General features: G+C 35.5%; 1 protein-coding gene and 1 long non-coding RNA gene across 3 annotated transcripts in view; both read right to left on the bottom strand.

Annotated features, from left to right (window-relative positions):
- Window positions 1-8363: 8363 nt before the first annotated feature.
- Window positions 8364-16808, bottom strand: LOC144973187 (uncharacterized). The gene is made up of 2 exons (XR_013645512.1): window positions 13542-16808; window positions 8364-12882 (listed from the first exon to the last, which is right to left on the bottom strand). It is a non-coding gene; the product is annotated as an uncharacterized LOC144973187 (long non-coding RNA).
- Window positions 16809-18586: 1778 nt separating this feature from the next.
- LOC144973186 (uncharacterized) overlaps window positions 18587-22500 on the bottom strand; it is a 19516-nt gene continuing 15602 nt past the window's right edge. For both annotated transcript variants that reach the window (XM_078915329.1, XM_078915330.1), the window contains exon 2: window positions 18587-21205. In XM_078915329.1, coding sequence (XP_078771455.1) covers window positions 19349-20887 — 1539 coding nt within the window. In that variant the 5' untranslated portion in view covers window positions 20888-21205 and the 3' untranslated portion in view covers window positions 18587-19348. The remainder of the gene's footprint in view (window positions 21206-22500) is intronic.

Here is a 22500-nt window from a genome sequence, read left to right as displayed (position 1 = left end):
ACTGTCAAACATGCAACAAAGAGAAAAGAAAGAAAGTAAGAGAGAGAGAGAGAGAGAGAGAGAGAGAGAGAGAGAGAGAGAGAGAGAGAGTGAAAGAGAGACATAAATACATAAAGTGAGACTGGTTGGTAACACACTTCCAATGAGTTATGAATCGGAAGAGAGGAAGGTGTGATGTCACGACTTCTCTGCCATATTTTCCCTCGTCTCCGTGGAGAATATATCAATACTACTTTTTCCATTCTAAATATTTCTCATCAGTTTTTTTCTAAATTATTTCCCTGGCTTCTATTCATCCCGACATAGCAGCGTTTTTAGACAGTTGATGACAAGTACGAGACGCATATTAATACAAATTATTATTGCGTACTTTTTTGCAAAAATATTGTTATGGGATCATTGTTGTAGTGGAAATCCTCTCACTCTCAAACCAACTCAAAATATTGTCCATTTTAACAATGAGAAATGGTGTGAGCTTCAATTTATTTGAACAAAGACAGACACTGTGGACGTTTCGGGTTTTTCCTTTTTCAACAAAAACACGACGAATGAGAGAAGGTGAATTAATAAAATAAACCGAAATGGATGGGCATATTATCTGTTATAATTGATATTAAGATATTGGTTTCATTCATCGTCCCCATTATCTGTTTTTGTTCAATAGATTGATGCTTACATTTAATTTTATTACCTATCCTTATTTTTTTTTTCTTTTGAGCTTCAAGCAGCAACATTTTTCATCTTTTCATGACAACAATGTTAAATCAAGCCCATAGTTATTGCGTTCGATTATCAAAGTTGCGTAATATAAGCAAGAAGTTATTTATGATTTAACCCTCTCCTTACCAGCCATTTTCAGGATTTTCCTCAAAACTTTACACCCAACTAACACAAAAAAGATGTTTTATCACTCAACCACAAATACATAATTTCTTTAGCAAAACATGCTCTACAACACACTGTTCATTTTCTTTAAATTTCATGATGTACAAGAGAAATTTGAATCAGAAAAATGTTGGTTGTATCGTAACGAAGGTGACTATTTTCGTATAGTTGGTAAGGAGAGGGTTAAATCACCATTCTATCCTTCTCCGACAAAACAAATTTACCATCATTTTGACCGGATAGCTTTTATTTCAAATATCGATCGGTTAAAATAACCCCCAGGCTTGTCAACAAATCTTTAAACCTACGGCTTCAAAATTGGTTTCAAGTTTCAGACTTTTCGGCAAACTTAGCAGGGTCATTTGGGGGGTTGGGGGGGGGGGGGGGGGGTTTCCGGATAGCTCAGTTTGTAGAGCACTTGTTTCACACGCAAAGGGACCTAGATAGATTCCGGGTGAATTTCGAGGATATTTTCTGACCTCTCTGTCCACCCAGCCGCTGAGCCACCGTTGTTATTCAGAGCCATTTGGCCGATGGAGCTCGGGTCTATCCCGGTTTCTATAGCATGAAACGGACAATAGCAATTGCTTGCTACCCTTTGCATAGGACGCTAGTCTATCGCAGAATACTTTCCGCCAGATCTAACAGATCCAGCTACCCAATCATTGCTGGGTGGACAGGGAAGTTAGAAAAAAAAATCTCGACTACACCCGGGATCGATCTTGGTCCCTTGCATGTGAGGCGAATGCTCAACCAACTGAGCTCTTTGGACCCCGTTTGCTGAGCCACCGGGTCACACTTTTCTCAATGATATCTTTATGCCAGATTCTTGTAAAGATGTTCACAATGGTTACTTATGTGACCTACTAATATTGTATATCTAAACGATATTATGTCGGTGTGAACGTGATCCCAATTAGCAAGTTTATAGTTGAAATAAAAAGTTATATTGGATTTTTTATTCTTTCCTTTCAATAAATGACACTTTGTCCAAAAGCAAACATAAAAACTTAATTCAATATCACATTTTTGTCTGCATATTCAATTATTCTATCATAATCATCATCATCATCATCATCATCATCATCATCATCATCATCATCATCAACAACAACAACAACAACACCATCACGTGCGCCTAGAGCTATATTGTAGGGGACAGGCGCATTATATATAAATTATCATCATCATCATCATCATCATCATTATCATCATCATCATCATCATCATCATCATCATCATCACCGTAGCCAACATCGACGTCAATATCTTAATAACAACGATAACAGATAATACGCCAAACTCATTTCCGTCATTATCGCTGACGTCAATTGTCATACCACAATCCAATGGGACTCTGAAATGTAAATAATACGTAATACAACACACTGTGCGTGAGTCCAAATTGAATTCTCTTTCGTCATGACATGAGCGAACACACCCGTGCGTTGAATTCATTTGACACTTAGCAAATATTCTAAGCACATGCAAACTGTGGCAGATGGTATAACAGTCGATAATAATCATAAAATGAAAGCACAGTCAACTCTAAATAAATCCATACCAGGTGTTTTTATCCTCTATTTCTGCGATCATTATCTTGTTATTGGCAACTTGTTGCTAGTTAAATATTACTGATTTAATTTGATATTGTCGGTTAAATCGATTTTTTTGGGTAGGATCACTGGACGTTGACTTTTTCAGTGTCCACTGTATGTATATTGCTAGTTATATCATGATAATCAATTCATCGTTATTGATATTTTATGATGAGGAGGAATAAATGCTGTTCAGATATCAGAATCCGTCGATGCAATGAGTTACATTAATTGAATAATAAGTAAATAAATAAATTCCCTTTATTCGTCTTCAAGAGGAAATTTGTCTTTAGGGTCGATTCCAAGGGAAGACTGGACTAATCCAGGCGCCAGCTGCAGTGAAGCGCCGCAAAGTGATCTTGGTGAGGCGATTTGCTCAGGTCACACAGCGCTGCGGGTAGTCGAACTCATACTTTACAGGTACGAGACAAAGACCATACCGTTGAGCAACACTGCTTCTTATACTTAATTCGAAATTGATAATCCAATAAAGGTGCTTCTGAAGTTACGTTGTTTAACCAGTTAACTGTCGTACTCTGGAAAGACAAGTATTTTAAAATGTGGCCGGAAAACTCGCCCTTTCAATACCTCGCTCGCGAGGTCCCAGGTTTATGAGTTGTTTTTATGTTTGCCAAGATGAGGGTCATTTAAATCTATCGATATTTGAAGGTCGATTTTTTTCGGCCAAATTTTTGAATAAGTGTCTTTCCAGAAATGTGAAATCTATTGGGTTAAAAGTTACAACCTTACTTCCGCTGCGTTGAGTTGCATGCTGGTTGGTTCATAGTCTAATTGAAAAGCTTAGTATTACTAGTCTAAGGAAGTAAGATTTGAGAAATGGAGTTAAAATTTGGATTCGGGTATAGATACAGAGTTTACTATAGAAATAAAATTATAGTAGCGAGATGGCGGACCTAGATTAGCTGAACAATCATGGTAAAGCGACTTATGCACTTTTAGTACTGTGGTCTTTCCGCTGCTGATGGAATACGTGACACTTTTTGCACCATCCTGACGACACCTTTTTGAAGAAAGTTACCTTGGGGAAATTAAAGTGCGATCGTAATCGATGAAATAGAAAAACAGATGGACACCTATTATCTGTAAGAGTCTTGTGTTATTTTCATGTGTTTTTATTCTGTACGATTTTTGAGATTCTGGAAAAACCCTCGTAGAATAGAATAGAACAGACTTGCCTTTCAACTGTCGCTTATTCTGTCTATTTTGATATTTTTGTTTTGTTTTGTTTTGATTTTAGTTGTTAAACATAATTGTTTCTTCATTTAATGTGTTTATTTTGGATTATTATTAAGATGATTAATAATATGAATCCCGACAGAAGCCCTTCGAAGAGAAATATTGTCTGGTTTACATCAGACCAGAAATAATTTGGATAAAACATTGAATGTAACAGACAACAACATACCCCCCCCCCTACCCCCCACCAATCATCTTTCAATTAACATAGTTAACATGTGAAATGAGATTTATTTCTATCTGAGCAGATTAATGCGATGGAAATCAAGATATTTGTCACCTAGAGCTTAACTTTATTTCAATTTAAGGAATAATTGGTGAAGAAAACCAACCAGACCTCTGAGAGAAGAAGGGTTGGGGAAGAAATGGAGGCAAGAGTGGACATATCCTGCGACATAGCTCTCTACCGTGTTCAGGTAGGTATACCCAGGGTAGACACAAGTTGGAGGACCAAAAGATAAAAGGAGATAATATTCGATTGGCAGGTCGGTGAGAATACTTGAAGCAGGATTGCAATAGCCTCATTTTGAGAGGAAGGCCCAGAACCGGGCATAATGGAAAATACAGTGGTAGCTGAATGTCCCAAGAGAGCCTAAGAGAATCAAACAAGCTACAAAAAAATGAAGATTCCAAGATCTCCTTGTTTGAGAACCCTTTAATGTCCAACTTAAACATGGGCACAAGATCCCCTCCAAGAGGTATGCACCCAAATGCTTACAATATACACCTTCAAGACTTACAAATACGCGTACACACAACAAAATAGTGATTTGCTATAATTAAGAATCTATCCCAAACACAGACATCTGATTATTTCCATTTTGGCGAGGGATCCCGGCTAGGGCATAGACAAAAGTATTTTAGAACAGAAACACTGTTCCGTGGAAATGGCCAATGGTTATAGGCCATACCAATCTTAACATTGTACTATGATATAGGATAAGAGGAAAATCACCCGAGGTTTAATTCTTAAACAGACCATTGTAGTATGTTGGTCTATCTGCCACCTAGAAAGTGAGATATAAGACCCTATTGGAAAGACTGAGTAGAAGAAAGAAAAAAAAAGAAGAAGAAGAAAGAAAAGAAGAAGAAGAAGAAGAAGAAGAAGAAGAAGAAGAAGAAGAAGAAGAAGAAGAAGAAGAAGAAGAAGAAGAAGAAGAAGAAGAAGAAGAAGAAGAAAGAAGAAGAAGAAGAAGAAGAAGAAGAAGAAAGAAAAGAAGAAGAAGAAGAAGAAGAAGAAGAAGAAGAAGAAGAAGAGAAGAGGAGGAGGAGGAGGAGGAAGAGGAGAAGGAGGAAGAGGAGGAGGAGGAAGAGTAGGAGGAGGAAGAGGAGGAGGAGGAGGAGGAGGCGGAAGAGAAAAGGAAGAAACACACCAACAACAATAACAACAGCAACAATAATAATAACAACAACAACAATAAAACAAGAAAATCAAGAATAGGAATAAGGAAAACGCGAGCAAATTTTGTAAATTCTGCAATTTGTTTTTATTAAAAACTTAGAAATCTGACACATACCAAAAATAAAAGCAAAATAAAATAATTATTGTAATATAGCAAAATATAAATTATGATAGTAACCTTTTCTTGGCATTGATTTAATAATCAAACATTATTAAAGGATAATTATACTGGGCTTGAAGGGAAGGGATTTATAAATGACTTCGTGAGACAATCAATAGCCTGATTAAAATCCATCACCAAAACAAAAACATAAAAACAAAACAAAATCACATAATAAATTGGCCCATATTAATAATAATAATAATAATAATAATAATAATAATAATAATAATAATAATAATAATAATAATAATAATAATAATAATAATGATGATGATGGTGATGATATGATAGATGATGATGATGATGATGATGATGATAATAATAATAACAATAATAATAACAATAATAATAATAATAATAATAATAATAATAATAATAATAATAATAATAATAATAATAATAATAATAATAATAATAATAGTAATAATAATAATAAAGATGATGATGATGATAATAATAATAATAATATAAATAATAATAATAATAATAATAATAATAATAATAATGATAATAATAATAATAATAATAATAATAATAATAATAATAATAATAATAATAATAATAACAATAACAATAATAATGCATCAATTGGTAGTAGTAACACTAATAATTAACCATATTTCCACAAACAAAGCTGGTTTTTACGAGGGATGTTTTCCTTCAATTTTGATAATAAAGAACAGTAATAACAATTTCAAAAAATAAGACACGGTGATAGTAGTATTAATAGAGCTCTCGATAATTGTAACCATGGAAACAATTTAAACAAACATGAATGACTAAGAAAACATTGATAAAGTGAACGCGGAGTATACCTTTTTAATACGCATGATAGCCCCTGGGTCTGTGCTTAGCCATCGTTAACATATAGATAGTATGCAGATGACGTCACTCAGGCCTTTGTTATTGTTTTTGCCATCCGCGTTTGTGAGTTGTTCTCACTAAACTGTATTAACCAGACTATAAAAGTTCATGGTTACACAGAGTTTGTGTGTTGGTCCGTTATAGATAGAATGCGCTTGGCCAATGAGTTCACAACATTGCCATCCGGAAGTATAACGGACCAACACACAAACTCTGTGTAACCATGAACTTTCATAGTCTGGTTAATACAGTTTAGTGAGAACAACTCACAAACGCGGATGGCAAAAACAATAACAAAGGCCTGAGTGACGTCATCTGCATACTATCTATACTTCCGGATGGCAATGTTGTGAACTCCTTGGCCAAGCGCATTCTATCTATAGCATGACACTAGAACCCTCTAGGACTTATAATTTGACGTCATTTTAAGGTTTCGGCAGCGTCTAGTGAGTTGTCGTTAGTAGAGCTCAAGGAAACAAATGATTCCATTGGTTGAACTAGTGAATACAACTCATGATTTTTTTTTATTTTGCGGCCAAAGACTTGTCTTTTGACTTTTTTTTTTTGGTCAATGTCAGGCTATAAGTAAACGATGGTCTGAGAAACCATATGGCCAATTTAGATTGTCCAAAGGGTGTTAATTAACCCTTTGACGATGATGCTAAGTTAACCAGTCACTGTCGTGCTCTGGAAAGACACGTATTTAAAAAAAAATAAAACTTGGCCAGAAAACTCGTCCTTCAAATATCGATGGATTTAAATGACCCTCATTTTGTCAAAAAACTCTCAAACCAAAATATTTAATTTGGGCTTTTTCAGACCACGGCAGCGTCAAGGCTGAGAAAAGGAGAGATCCAAGGGGAGGGGGAGGGAGGGGGGAGCTGGAAGGAGAGTTTATGATTGTGAATAACTTATACTACCAAATTGTCTATCCACTGTTGAGCGATAAAATACTAGAATTCGCATTGCAAGTTTATCAGTAACTCCAGAACTAGAAAAGAAAATCACATTCTTCTAAAATACCCCCCCCCCCCCCATCTCTCTTTCCTCCATTTTGAAGATCAAAACAGAGAATTTAGTTAATAAGTAAAACACTGTAAATCACATTGCAAATTTATCAGCGATGCCAGAACTAACTTGACTTCGATGGAAATTATTTTTTCTCCCCCCCCCCCCTCGCCTAATAACATACATTCTCATAAAATACCGCCCCCTTCCCCGATTAAAAAAAAACCCCGACAACAACCCCCCTACCTCCAACTTTTGGGTCCGTCCCCGCTTCATTGATAAAATCAATGGAAGAAAACAAAACAACGCCCTCACCGTAATTTAATCCTCCACAGATACATTTGTTATGGGTACAGTTAAGACTAATTGTAGACAATATTCATTTAAAAAAAAAAAAAAAAAAACAGTTACAGACCATATTAAAGATGTTTTTCTTACGAGTGGAAAAAAATGCTCCAAACAAAAATTTTAATGAGGAAAAACAGTAATCGTAACGAAACGATATTAAAATCAATTTACAACAATAATATGGCAAGTGATATTACACATTTGAAACCATTCTAGAGGAAAATCATAGTACTTGCGTATTCCAATCTCCTATTAAAATATAAAATTGAAAAAACAACAACAAAAAAACTCGTCCTTCAAATATCGATCGATCAAAATGACCCTCGTCTTGGCAAAATTTTTCACAGCTGGTACTTTCAAAGACCCGAGTTTGAGAGGTTCTTGTTTTCCTCTAAGAACAAGGTCATTTCTATCGATCGATATTTTGAAATTTAAACCAAAAAAAAGTGGGGCGGGGGGGGGGGGGGGCTGCAGTTGCTGTTTTATTTAATCATCAATTGAGTGCAGTAAAATGGACTCTCAAAATATCACCATATCATCGGTTGTAGTGGTCACTGATAACAATTTGTCGATAATTTTACCACCTGTTTGTCAATTTTAACATAAGCTGCTTAAGGCAGCGGAGTCATTGTTATTGTTTTATCAGAGAGCATCACATCTCTTATTGAGTTTATGTATCTTTCTTATGGAAACAAAACAAAAAATATAAACGTATTTTAAAAAAAAACATATTCTTGCCAAAAAAAACAACAAACAAACAACAAATAACAACATTATTAGAACTGACACGGTAAAATTTTTGTCGGTGAAGAGGAAAAAATATGAAAAGGCGTAAACATTGCGTGACTGATAAATATTTATTTGTTGTTTATTGGAAAAAAAATAACTTCAACTGAAAAGTCCCGCACCGAAAGCTTACAAATATATAAAAAGCCACCTTTGTAAAATACCCACGAGACCTTCCAAGCGATTTATTTCATGCATCAAAAAATTTGAAATCACATCACATGACAGAAAATGGTTCATAATCCTACATAGATTTACAAATGGAAGAGAGAAAAAAAATAAGATAAAAACCAACAAGAAAAAAAATCCCAACAACAACACATAATCAGCAACAACAACTTGTGTACAATAACTAGAACGACTGTTTGAAAAAAAAATAGAAACAGAACATTTAAACATATAATTTTACAAATTTATAAAGTTATTTTTTGTTTCAATCTTTGATGGTTATTGTTGGTTTGGAGTCAACCATTATTTGAAACATAACTTAGCTAATTCCAGCGCAAGGACAATGGTTGGATAATCATCATAAGATTCAAGATATTATAGAGTATACCTAACCACACAAAAGCAAGAAAACAGTGACTCATTCAGAGAACAGAAATCGATATCATTAACAGTCTGCTATTTGTATAGTCTGTGACCACTCATGTCAGATATAGACACAGCCATACGACATTCGCCAATAGGAAAACTCTCAAATTGTAGACAAACTATACAAAAGACAAACAATGCTATGTAACAAACACGCGATTAATACGAGAGAAACCTACCATTTTCAAACCCACGAAAGAAAAAGAAAAATTCAATGATTGTTTCTCTCTTAGCAAACGATCCCAGACAGCGAGTACCAGGGTAAAAATAAAATAATATACAGTCTAAAATCATCCTATAACAAGAACATAATATTATAGCAACATGGAAGGTGACAGCAGGTACAGATGGATGGATAGAGGACAATAAAAATTAACCTTTGGGTCCATAGGGGTAAGATCAGTTCCACCAAGTGTATAAGTGTAGAATGTTTCTGTTATGAATAACAATGTGAAATTGAAGGTAAGCTTCAATTTCTTGACAACGCTACTACCACATTATCATCTATTGTGTCTCATTCATCCTGTTTTGTTAATAAAGGAGAAACCCGAAATGTTCATTTGATCTGCTTTTTAAAAATTAAATTGAAGCTTACATTCAATTTCACACTGTTATTTATTTCCTCGAGCTTCGAGCAGCAACATTTACATGTATCACTGTTATGGGATAGTGTGGTTCAGCGGTATGGTTTTTGCTTAGTGCCCGAAAGGTACCGAGTTCTATTATCCGCCACGCCCTGGGGCCTTGAGCAAGTCACCTAGCCTGAGCTCACTTTACGGCGCTGTCCTGCGGCTGACGCCTGGGTTATTCCAGTCCTCCCTTGGAGTAGTTCCAAAAGAAATATTTTCCCATTATTGTTTTTATCAATGATACCACCACAGTGAGACATAAGATAAATCACAGACAGTCATGTGAAAATGTATTTGTTATAAAATTGATGTAAGAAATAAGATTTCGAAAAAATAATCTTCATTTCAAAAAATCCAATGTCAATAAGCGATAACATCATCAAACACGCAGTATTATAAATGTACAAAAATAGATGGAATTCAAATCACACATGACATGGCGTTGTGAGATACTTCCGCACTTTCAAATTTAACTTACATTATTCTCTGTTTCCAAATGAAGTTTAAAACTTGATGGATGGAAAGGGTCGTCTGATAAATATAATGATGATGATGATAATAACGCATTTAATATGACTTAAAGCCGTGGGAGAAATATAAAATATCATTATTCTAATAACAATGTATGAATGGGGAAAATGTTTGGATCAAGGTTTGACAGGTATGTATAATTTTAACAACCAAAATAATAAAAATGTTTTTTTTTAAAAATATGCCAGAATATTATTAATAAGCTCAACAAGAACAACAACAAAGTTTTACCAAATTACAAAAAAAAAAAAAAGAATGTAAATGAACCAAAAAACAAACAAACTGAAATCATTACATTAAAGTATTAATCAAACCAAAAAAACCCCACCTTATCAGCAGTGTTATATACAGATATTATTATATTATAATTAAACATGCTTTAGAGAAACTAGCAAATGCGATATGGTACAGTTTTTACACACTACATAGAATTGTCAATACAGATCTGTCATGGTATTTTATTTACCTTTATTTAACTGTGGTTGAAAAAACGTCATAAATTTCATTGATATCATGAGACAAACGTATACATCTATCTAGATATATAGAATAGATGGTTAACTTCAAATTTAGAAAAGAAAACCATTCGAAGGAAGTATTATCATTCAGTTTCCATTTATTTTAATCCCTTCATTATCCTTCTCCTCCTCCCCCTCCTCTTCCTCCTCCATTTCTTCTTTTTTTTTTTTTTTTTTTTTTTTTTTTTTTTTTCTTCTTCTTCTTCTTCTTCTTCTTCTTCTTCTTCTTCTTCTTCTTCTTCTTCTTCTTCTTCTTCTTCTTCTTCTTCTTTCCATCATCATAATTATCATAATCAACCTTATCATATCATATCAACATCATCATGATTATTATTATTACCACTACTTCTTCTTCTCTTCCATCTTCTCCGTTTTCTCCTCCATATCCTCCTCTTCCTTCTCAATCTTCTCCTTGTTCCTCCGTATTCTAAAATAAATATCACAACCTTCACCTTTCTCTCTTCCGGCCATTAGTTACACCAAGATCGAATCCTACTCTTCTACACATTCAACCCACAATACATTATAGTTAACTGTCATCCTTAACCAATTAACTGCCGTATTCTGGAAAGACACGTATTTTTTAAAATGGCCACAAAATTCGACCTTCAAATATCTATCGATTTAAATGACCATTATCTTGGAAAAAAAAAAAAAAGAAAAAAACTCTCTGACTTGGGACCCTACGAGGCCCAGATTTGAGAGGGTTTGTTTTTGTTTTTTTTTTTGTTTTTTGTTTTTTGTTGCCAAGTTGTGGGTCATTTAAATCGATAGATATGCGAAGGACGAATTTTCTGGCTAATTATATTTAAATAAAAATACGAATCTTTCCAGTACGGGAGTCAACGGGATAACGAAAGGTCATGACCCTCTACGCCCACACACGTCTTACGCCTACAGAATAATAATAACAATAATGTTACAATCACTGGCGATTTACATTTACTGGAGATTGATAATAAATGACATTTACAACCGAGTAATATCCAACATCTCATTATGGTTGGAATATCTGAACGTTCTCTCACTTGATTTACTCACCACACATCCTTACTTAAAATATATCCTTACCAATCAACCTGTCCGTTTACATCCCTCCCCCTGCCCTCCCCCCCCCCCCCCCCCCCCCCGCTTTTTTAAAATATATCTTTCTAATTTCTTGTTTGTCATTCTTGTCTTATGTGGCTGTTGTTTTTTGTTTTTATTCGATCAATATTGTCTTTTCTGGAACGGGAAATAACACGAAGTGTCCTTTAAAGAAATGATAAGGCATACTTTGCAAAATGAATGTTCAATCCTTACTATTCATAACTCATTCTCTTTATCTCTATAGATAGTATGAAGTTGACGTCACTCGGGTCTTTGTTATTGCTTTTTGCCATCCGCGGTTATGAGCAATTCTCTCCAAACTGTATTAACCCGGCTATAAATGTTCAAGGTTACACAGAGTTTTGTGTGTTAGTCCGTTGTGAGCTTCTCAGCCAAGCACATAATACTAATATAATACTATATATAATAATAGTGAAGTTGACGTCACCAGCTCTATTGTATTGTTTTTAGACCGCCAGTTTGGGGATAAGTTATCACTACATTTTTTTTCAAGCAGACCGAAGGTTACACAGTTTTGTTTGTCGGTACGATCCATCTGAAGAGTAGAACTCGGAATTATTTTACTCAAAAAGTATAACATCAATTGTAGTCCTTTTAGAGCCATGATAATCATGGAGCCTGATTTTATCCCGGTTTCTATAGCGTGAAACGGACAATAGCTTGTTACCCTCTGGATAGGACGCTAGTCTATCGCAAAGTACTTTCCGCCAAATTTAACAGATCCAGGGGGTCAGAAAAAAAAATCGACTGCACCTGGGATCGATACCGGTCTCTTTGTTTGTGAAGCAAGTGCTCAACCAACTGAGGCATCAGGCCCACATAAAATCAATACCTTCATCACTCAACCGCCCCGCCCCCCCCCCCCCCCCCCCCCCACACACACACACTAAAAAGAACATTCTCTCGATCAGACACTTTTAGACATACATACGGAAAAAAAGGTCATCAATAACGGTTGAAAAACACATACATGCATACACAAACACACGCATGTACACACGCACACACACACACACACACACACACACACACATGCACGAACGCACTCGCCCCCTCAATAATTTGATAAGAAGAATAAACAATAGCAACAATGATATTATCTTGAACCACCATCAGCTATGAAAATGTAATGATATAAAATCTTCCGCCCACACCAATTCTTGTTATATTATTCTCGCATGAACACCACCTTCTTCTTCTAGGTTCCATGCCTGGTCCAGGCTTCGGATACTGCATGAATTATCTCTCTCCATTCCTCCCTGTCTCTTGCCTTTTCAAACAGCTCTTGGATTGTTAGGCTGGTGAAGCCCTTCAGTTGGTCTATGAGTGTTTTTCTTTGTTTCCCCCGGGCGCGTTTACCAGGTATTTTTCCACAACTTGCCAGGTATTCATTCTTATCTTTCCTTACTATGTGTCCGAAAAAGGATAGTTGTCGATCCACTATTAAGGGCATTAGTTTCCTTTGTTGGTATGTTTGTTTTAGCACTTCTTCGTTCGTTTTGTGTGCAGTATACGATATTCTCTGCATCCTTCTCAAGCACCACATTTCAAAAGCTTCAATGTTCTTTTGTGTTTCTGCATTTGTAGTCCAGCTTTCGCATCCGTATAACAAGATTGGCCACACGTAGCACTTCAAGACTCGGAATCTAATCCCGAACGACATCTGTTTGTTTTTCAAAATGTTTCCCAGGTCCATGAAGGCCTGTTTGGCTTGAGTTATTCTTGCTCGTATGTCTCGGTTACATCTTCCATCTGTTGTCACTATTGAACCTAGGTATTTAAAACTTTCTACGTTGGTAAGTTGCTCGCCGTGAATCGTTATATTGCAGGTGTTGTTGTGAACACCACCACCATCCTTAAAAATACTTCCCTATCGATCCGTTCGTTCGTATCGCTGACCTGTTAGCAAAATGAAGCCTTTCACAACACAAATGCCGCCCCCACCGCCACCGCATTCGCCATCATCTGCTAATCTACCATAACAATCACCAACACTAAGACGGCGACCACCACCACCACCATCATCACAACCACCATCATCAACATCAGCAGCAGCAGCAGCAGCAGTAGCAGTGGCATCATCACAAAGCAATAACACCACCAGAGCCCGTCCAGGGTTTTTGTTTTTTTGTTTGTATTTTCTTTGGGTTTTTAAAATTTATTTTTAACAAAATTATTTTGAGTGGGTGGGAGCTTTTGTATCTGTCTATTCACAGACAATCTGAATAAACATTAATAACAAGCTCTCACTCACACGCATAATAAAGCAATAATATAATTCATAATTTGGTTTTCTATTATCTCTACCCAACACCCACCCACGCGTGTTATAATAACACTAAATCTAATATCATTATTTATTATTGTGACGTCGATTTGTTCATGGTCTTGTCAATACATCGACGTATATCATTAACATTATCAGAATGAAATTAAGCTGTTTACCAAAACAAAACTAGTCCAGGGCGTATATATATATATATATATATATATATATATATATATATATATATATATATATATACTCTCTCGCTTCCTCTCTCTCTCTCTCTCTCTCTCTCTCTCTCTATCTATCTCTCTCAATCATAAACATACAAAGACATAATTCAGCCCTTCACCACCCCCCGCCCCCGGCAAATTTAACTTATCAACTATAGAGGGAATGCACTTGATAACAGGTTCTCTAATTTTGGCTTGTTGTAATGCATTATAAGCACAAAATAATATACCTAGCTTAAAGACAAATCTTATATTATTAAAATAAAAAGTAAAACATACCTAAGCCAATTATAAAGCCTTTTGTATGTGTGTCGGGTGCGCGTGCGTGTGTGAGTGAGTGCATGATTACATGTATATAGGAATGTATGTATGCAAATAAGAACACGTCGGATCTGGGCGTATGAGAACTGTCGTCCTAAATTATATCTACCGAAAGCAAGGTCGCGCGGAGGGGGCGTTATCTTCATTTCTAGGACATTCTTATTATCATTTTTATTCCAGGAAATCACAGGATGCCGTTCATAGCAAATGGAATAATATTGCCATTGTTAATGTTAATAATGAGTGACAATAATATTTATGCAAATAATGATGTTGATGACGATGATAATGATGATGATGAGAATGATGATGATGATGATGATGAAGATTATGATGATGATGATGATGATGATGATGATGATGATGATGATGATGATGATAGTGGTGATGGTGGTGGTGGTGGTGATGGTGGTGCTGGTAACGATAATTATAATCATTTTAAATAACAACAAAAACCACAACAATGCAGATTATAAGATTATTGACAATTCTTGGTGTTGAAGTAAAAGACATAGGAAGACATTTTAACAAACAAATTTCAAACAAGATAGACTAAAACTAAATATATCATACTTCAAAAATATGTTGTCAGTTGTCATGATATAGAAATCAAAGTGATTTAGTACAAATTATTCGTTACAAGTAGAATAATAGTATACATAGATTATAATAACATAATAACAACATAACAATGTATATCGCAGAGATTGGTGGGCTTAAACAATAGAATATATTTAGAAATCAGATCGATTCATTATAAAACATATCGATAGTAATATACGATTCAATTAAATATCCACCAGTTCTCGATAGCCAAATAATAAAAAAAAAAGTATGATAATAACTAGCACACGAAAGCATTGTAATATTAGCAAGTTAACGATAACGTTCCCCCCGAACCTAAACGATCGACCAACGACGCGGAAGAAAACCAGGATCTGTTCCCAGACGTCGTCACATGACGTCCGGTGCGCGATAGACTTTGCGCTATCTCGCGCACCGGACGTCATGTGGCGACTTCTGAGAACAGATCCTGGTTTTCTGTCTAGTCGTTGGGTCGATCGTTTAGGTTCGGCGCAGGTTATCATTAACTTGCTATTGACAGCTTGTAAATTGTTAGATAGGGAGTATGGTGAAATCAATCTTCCCTATGGCTAGCAAGTACAACAGCGATATACAGTGATACCAGCATATACGTTGTTCAATAAGCAAATTGGGTAAAACAAAGTAAAGATGACTGTGAACTACATAAGATGGAGGAATATTATAATCTTATTCCCTGTTACCCCAGCAGTCTAGCTTGTATTCTACTCGACTTCATGTGGTATAGATTTACTGGTATTTCTATAATTCTATCTAAACCCTTTTGCACAGTTGATATTGTAAGCCTAGCCCTTTCTTCATAATGAGGTAAACCAACCCTATTGGTTCATTGGTCGTGAATGAGAAAAGAAGTGACTTTTAGAAATAATAATAGAATAACTATTGAATGAGCATTTTAAAAGCTTGATAAAAATCTATCTGTGTCGGTAAAGACATCGATGGATATTGCTAAATGGTTTTTGTAATGTTCGTTATATATTTAGATATGTGGGTTTCAATTTATTCAAAATTCTTATCAGGCAAAGTACCGTCAATGAGGTGACAGATGCGCTTAATCCAACATTAATTATATCTCTTACAATAACAACTGAAAAAAAAAACGATATAATAAAAGTTAACCGCATTAAAAACATGTCAAATCTATTTTTGGAAAATATGCTGCGCTAAACAAAATACAGTATCTTATGATTTAATTGAATATAACACTGTATCACGATAATGTGGTGCCATATGTTGCGATAATGCCCAGCTGTTCATAATATTAACTATAATAATATAGTATATTTTTACCATCATGTGTGTACCGCGTCCTAGTGTTGTTATTTGTTTGGATGAAAACCAGAGTGAGCCACATCCCCAACGCTGTGTCCTAAAATGCTATAATACCTCTTTCACTTTGACTGAAAAACTGTTTCCTCTTATACTGATAAATTGATGACGCCGACGATTTCAGTAGTATTAAACCGTCTCAGGTCTCAAATCGTATGATGATAATTTCAATCCATCATGACCAAAATGATAAAAAAAATGTTTTATCAGAACCCTTGCACAATTTTCAGACATTTACAGTTTAATCAATGTTATCGCTGGCAGAAATAGAGGAAGAGAGAGAGAGAGAGAGAGAGAGAGAGAGAGAGAGAGAGAGAGAGAGAGAGAGAGAGAGAGAGAGAGAGAGAGAGAGAGAGAGAGAGAGAGAGAGAATGGAAGGAGTGAAATATCTGTTCAATGTTATAGTTATCATATAACGTTATAACAATGTAACTAAATGAGAAATTACCATCTTTATGGACAATAAAGATTTATTATTATTATTATTATTATTATTATTATTATTATTATTATTATTATTATTATTATTATTATTATTATTATTATTAGTATTGTTGTTGTTTAATTTAAGTTAAAATTCATTGCCGGAAATTACAATGTTTTTTGAAATTCTTGAGGATTGGTCAACGTACAATTCAATATAGATAGCTGAACACATTTTTTTTTCTAAAATGAATTTCATTGCTATGATAAAAATAACCAGAAAATTGTTCCGCCGTGCATTCTGTCACATCAAATTTAGATAGTTTCAATTAACACCTAGTTGTGCTAAGTCTTCTCATGTGATTAGCAAAATAACAAAGGCAAATCAATTGACCAAATAAACTGTTTATGCGTTGTGTATTATCGTTTTGCGCATTGTAAGTTGGGAACGATTTGAAGCTCAAATTTTAACGCTGCGCGCATATTTATTGGTATCTTCAATGAATTCAATCAGATTCAGATATTTCCTTTTTAATCCATCTTTTTGCCGAAAGTGAAAGTGTCAGATTATGTTCCACAACATTGTTTTATAAACATAGGATCGAACCCTGAACCTGTCTCCTGATTGTCAACCGTTCAAACAATTGATCTTCACACCCATATTCCCACCAATACAATACAGAGTCCAAATAAATACATAAATATCCACAAAACTATTAAATGCTTACATATGTGACTTAACTCAAAACACGGTATCAAGCCGAAGATATGCCATCCTAGTTATAACATAAGAAGAAACTAGTAGTTTAGTTTCATTTTAAATTAAAATTATCGTATCGTGATGGCTCGGTTTCATTCAGAAAAAAATAGATTAAGATATTTGCATGAAATATTTTTCTATGTATTTAAGAGTACAGCCGTCATGAATGAATCATCACCTTAACAACGCCATTGCACATCTCTCACTCGTCGTCTTTAGAGTTTCCTCGTCGTGTTTTGATAACAAATGGGAAATCCGAAACGTCCATATTTTCCGTCTTCGCTAGTTAAATTGACGCATAATTCCATTTGGCAATTGCTATTTATTTCTTCGAGCTTCAAACAGTGACATTTTCATTAAAGAGGACAGTAAACTAACAATCTAACAATGTTTTATGTGGAGTAAGGAGACAGAAATCTAAATTGAAAAAGGAAAAAAAAGTTTTGCACATTGATTCACAAATAGCGTGAGTATAAGATAACAATAAATACTTAAACATGACATTCAATTTCCGCTTTATATAAATTGTATTACTTTGGCCTAGTAGCTTTTCGTGAAATATTATTCATTATATCAAGAATTTAATCAAACATTTTGTTTTCTTTGTTTTTATTTTATGTACTTATTTTTCATAAGAACAAAAGGAAAAGAAAAAAGGATAAGATTAATCTTTCTTTATAAAAACACTTGTTTAGAATATGACAAAGCTATTCACATACATAATCACAGCCATCATCATTACAATCCTCATCATTATTATTATCATCATCATCATCATCATCATCATCATCATCATCATCATCATCATCATCATCACCATCATCATCATCATCATCATCATCATCGTCAATATGTCATCGTCATCATTATCAACATCATCATGAATATCACTGCTCAACACGTATCCCCTTATCCTTCGCATGTGCCTTCCTCTTATTCTCCTTTCTATCTATCAATCTTTTTCTTCTTTCTTTGTTCCTTTCATTCTCTTCTTCCTTTGATATTTTCCCCGTTAGTTATTTTTTCAAAATCTCCAATACCCTTTTTCTTCAATCATCCAACCGAATTTTCAAGAGAACAGGATTAATGAAACACAATTGGGAAATGACAAGTACCATATTCTGCACACAAAAAATGTTTCTATCCTTTCATATCTTTCATATTATTTGATTCAATATTTCTGTGCTCTCTTCTTGGCAGCTTTTAAAAGATGTACGAATAATCATAAAAACAAATGATAATAAAATTAACATTAAAACATTGTGAAATCATTTTCCCCTTTAGAAATGTAAAAAAATAAGGAATTATATATCACATTTGAAGATGAATAATACAATCGTGAAAAAAATTCCAACAATTCATAAAACCATAATAACATAAAATTTATAACAAAATAACATTGCTGGTCGTAAGGAAATGAATATTCCTTTGTCGGGCGTCTTGAATGGCATTTGCAATTCAAATATAACATTCATTGGCTTGTTGTGATAAATGAAAATAATATCCAGAACAAACAATTTCTGGATGACAAAGAAAATTATAAACCACATGTGGTATGGCTTTTTGAAAAAAATAAAGACTGTTCTTGGCGTTTTGAAAAAAAAGGTATGTTTGTTAATAAATAAAGTGATTCATTAGAAAATAGTTTTGTCTGATAAACGATGAATGATCGCATGTGTTATCGTAACCTTGACCTTAGTCTGTGTGGAAGACTAGCCAACTAGTTCGCCATAAGAAGATGCTGGAGACTGTTAGAGTAGTTTACGTGGCCAGCGTTGAGACTATCCACGAAAGATTTGGGGGCATCCGGAGACATTGTCTGTAACTGAGACATTGAGCCATGCTGGGAGATGGGAGAAGAAGCGGGAACACCTGAAGCTGTTGGCGAGTATAGGTTGCTGTTGAAACCTGGTGTATGGCGGTTAAAAAGCGGCTGTTGGTGTTGGTTTTGAGCCCGTCCAAGGTTTGTCAAGGAGGTTGGTCTGGGTAATCCGCCCACAATACCACCGTTTGATGTTGGTGACGAAAGAGCGCTTTGAGAGTGGTGGTGGTGGTGGTGAAGATGGCTTGGATTCATTGAGTTACGTTGGTGAATGAGATCCTGGAACGGTGTGCCGGCTCCTTGAGGTGATAGGTGTGGGGAAAGGTGGGGGGAGGAATGACTGGATGAGATTCCTGCTGAATGTTGACGTACAAAGTCTGGAATCATTCCTGAATGTGGGATTGGTTGCGACTGTTGTATTTGGTAGCCTGGAGGATATGGCATGGATGGTGATATTTGTCTTTGTTGATGCTGCTGTTGCTGGTGTATATATCGTTGCTGTTGATCGAGCAAAAATTCAACTCTTGGGTCACGAGGTGACAGAGATCTGGGTCTTGGTGGACCAGTGTATGTTCTTTGTTGCTGACGGAAGAAGTTTCCAAATTCTGTTGGGGACAACCGGTTTGGTCGTTTAGCATTAGTTTTCAATTTTGTAGATCCAAATTTGGTCTGAGCGAAAGTGGCCGCTGTAAATTGGGGTGCTGGAGTGGCACCTGGTCTTGGGTTTAGATAGCCTGTCGCTGGTGATACAGGCGCCGTTGGTGACGCAGCAGAGTTGAAGAGTGTGGACGAAGGCGATGTAGCCGTACTCCAAGTTCCAGGAGGAGGTACAGGAGATGAAGGGGAGAGACTGAGATTGGAAAGAGATGAGGAGACAGAGTCAATGGGCTGGAATGACTGGGAGGTGTCCGAAGTGTAGAAAGCTTGTAAGTCAGTGGCAGTGTTGTACACAAGAGCTTCTGCACTTGCAACTGCTGGTGTAAATGATTGAGCTTCCGGATTGAAAGATTGTGCGTCCGGGTTAAAAATATGACTAACTGCTTGAACTTCCTTGTCATTTTTGTCTAGCGACGCATCTTCATCTTTCACCTCATTATAGAGAATTTTTACAGGACATTTTTCTCCAAGTTTGTAACTAACTTCAGAGGGATCGATCCAAAGGGTCAGTTCCTCTGGGAGACAGCACTTGATCTCTTCAATGTCCAAACCAGCACTGGTGGCACCCTCTACAATTACTGGATCCATTTCTTCTCCATTGACCTTGATGCATCTGAAACCCGACCCCTTGTTGGGCTTTTCAGGATACCAATGACCTTCGAATTTCTTTTTGAGCCCTGCCTCTAATTCTGCAACGAGCAGGTCAACTCGGCGTCTCGGAAGTTTATTGTAGAGGTAAGAAATAACAAAATTTAAAGCTACAGATATTTCCACGTGCATTTTTGTAATTGCTTTTTAATGTTTGTTCAAAAAAGATTAAATCATATGAAACCTTAAATCTAATACAAACTTTTACTTATTGCGATCTTGTCCAATATATGAAAACAATGAAAACAATATTTTATTTTACCTCTTTCAAAATGTCTTTTCTATTTACGTAAGAATAGGCTATTGCTATGTGATAAATATAGCCTCCGTACTACACAATCGGCTTATATGAATTTTTTGTTGAGCATTGACGTCAGAAAAGATCAATGAGGCATTCCCTTTCTCCACTATCTTTGTGGTTGGATCAATAGGGACACAGATGGTGATAATCTGTAAATATGAGATAGAACAGAGGAATGTGTTAGCACATAAGGAACAATGATAGCGGCGGGGGGGGGGGGGGGGGGGGGGGGGTGATATTAATGTTATATATTACATCCAGTCGGTGATGAAAACATTTGATCGATAAAATTGATTTTATTGTGAAAAACAATATGAAGAAACTATATCTTTATCAGCTTGTTTTTAAGTTCTGACATTCTCTTTGGTCATTGACACGAAAGAAAATGTTGGATAAATCATTGATTTACAGGCACATGAATAAAGAAATCAAGAAAAACAAAGTATTAAAGGGAGAAGAAAGATTATGTTATTTTTCACAGTTGTTATGCAGTTTTCCAAAAGCACGATGCGACCAAAGCTTATTCTGTTTGACGAAGCTATGTGCAGATGGGTCGAGAAATGGCTGCAATTAACTCTTTATTTGCTATTATTGTTTGTTGCTGTTTTTTTTAACCTAGCGAGGTTTGCCGACAGCTACATTCATTATTGAGGTGGTGGTAAGAGGACTAGCTCCCCAGTTCAGTCGAAGTTGTTGTTTGTTTGTTTGTTGTTTTTTTTTGGGTTTTTTTTTGGGGGGGGGGGGGGGTTGTTGTTTTTTTTTTGTGTTTCTTTTTTTTTCTTACCCTCCAGTCAAGTTAGTAGTGGGCATATAGCTTGGTCTGTTAGATATGGACTGAAATATTTTGGGACAAGTAGCACGACTGAACATTTAACACAAAAAATGGAATAAACTCCGGTCTATAGACGATGGACTACCGAATATTTCTTCAGGGTATATCTCGAGATAGATCCCCAGTGCAGCGCTGTAAAGTGAGTGGTAGTGGTAGTGGAATGGTGAATTAGGAGAGAAGGTTATAGAGATTTAGAAAGGAGTTCGAATGAAAGATTTGTCGGTTATTATAACAATTATTAACAGCGGGGAAAATAATTCTAATTTCCTATCATACCACTCTATTTTGGTTTACTTTCATTTTCTCTATCTCTGCTGGTTCTGTTGTGGTACAAAACTACTGTAAGCTGACCAAAAAATGTAGTCTTTCGAGCTAAAATCCCAACAAAGACGCATCTTATTCTGGTTTCTTTACCATTTTACGAACACTAGCAATTAGTTGCTACCCTTTGGATGGACTCAAATAATTGTAAAGTCTATTCACCACATCTAACATGCCCAGCTACCTACTCACTTGCCATGTGGACAGCATACTTTGACATAACGCCTTATTAATTTTGACCCGGAAAATCCTATTTCATCTGTTAATTGAAGTCTTGTGATTAAGACTTTT

This window comes from Berghia stephanieae, chromosome 5, assembly GCF_034508935.2.
Source record: "Berghia stephanieae isolate SIO BIC M18660-M18661 chromosome 5, UCSD_Bste_1.3, whole genome shotgun sequence".
NCBI classification, from domain to species: Eukaryota; Metazoa; Mollusca; class Gastropoda; order Nudibranchia; family Aeolidiidae; genus Berghia; species Berghia stephanieae.
Note: the sequence above shows the minus strand (reverse complement) of the source record. Positions and strands in the feature narration are given on the sequence as shown.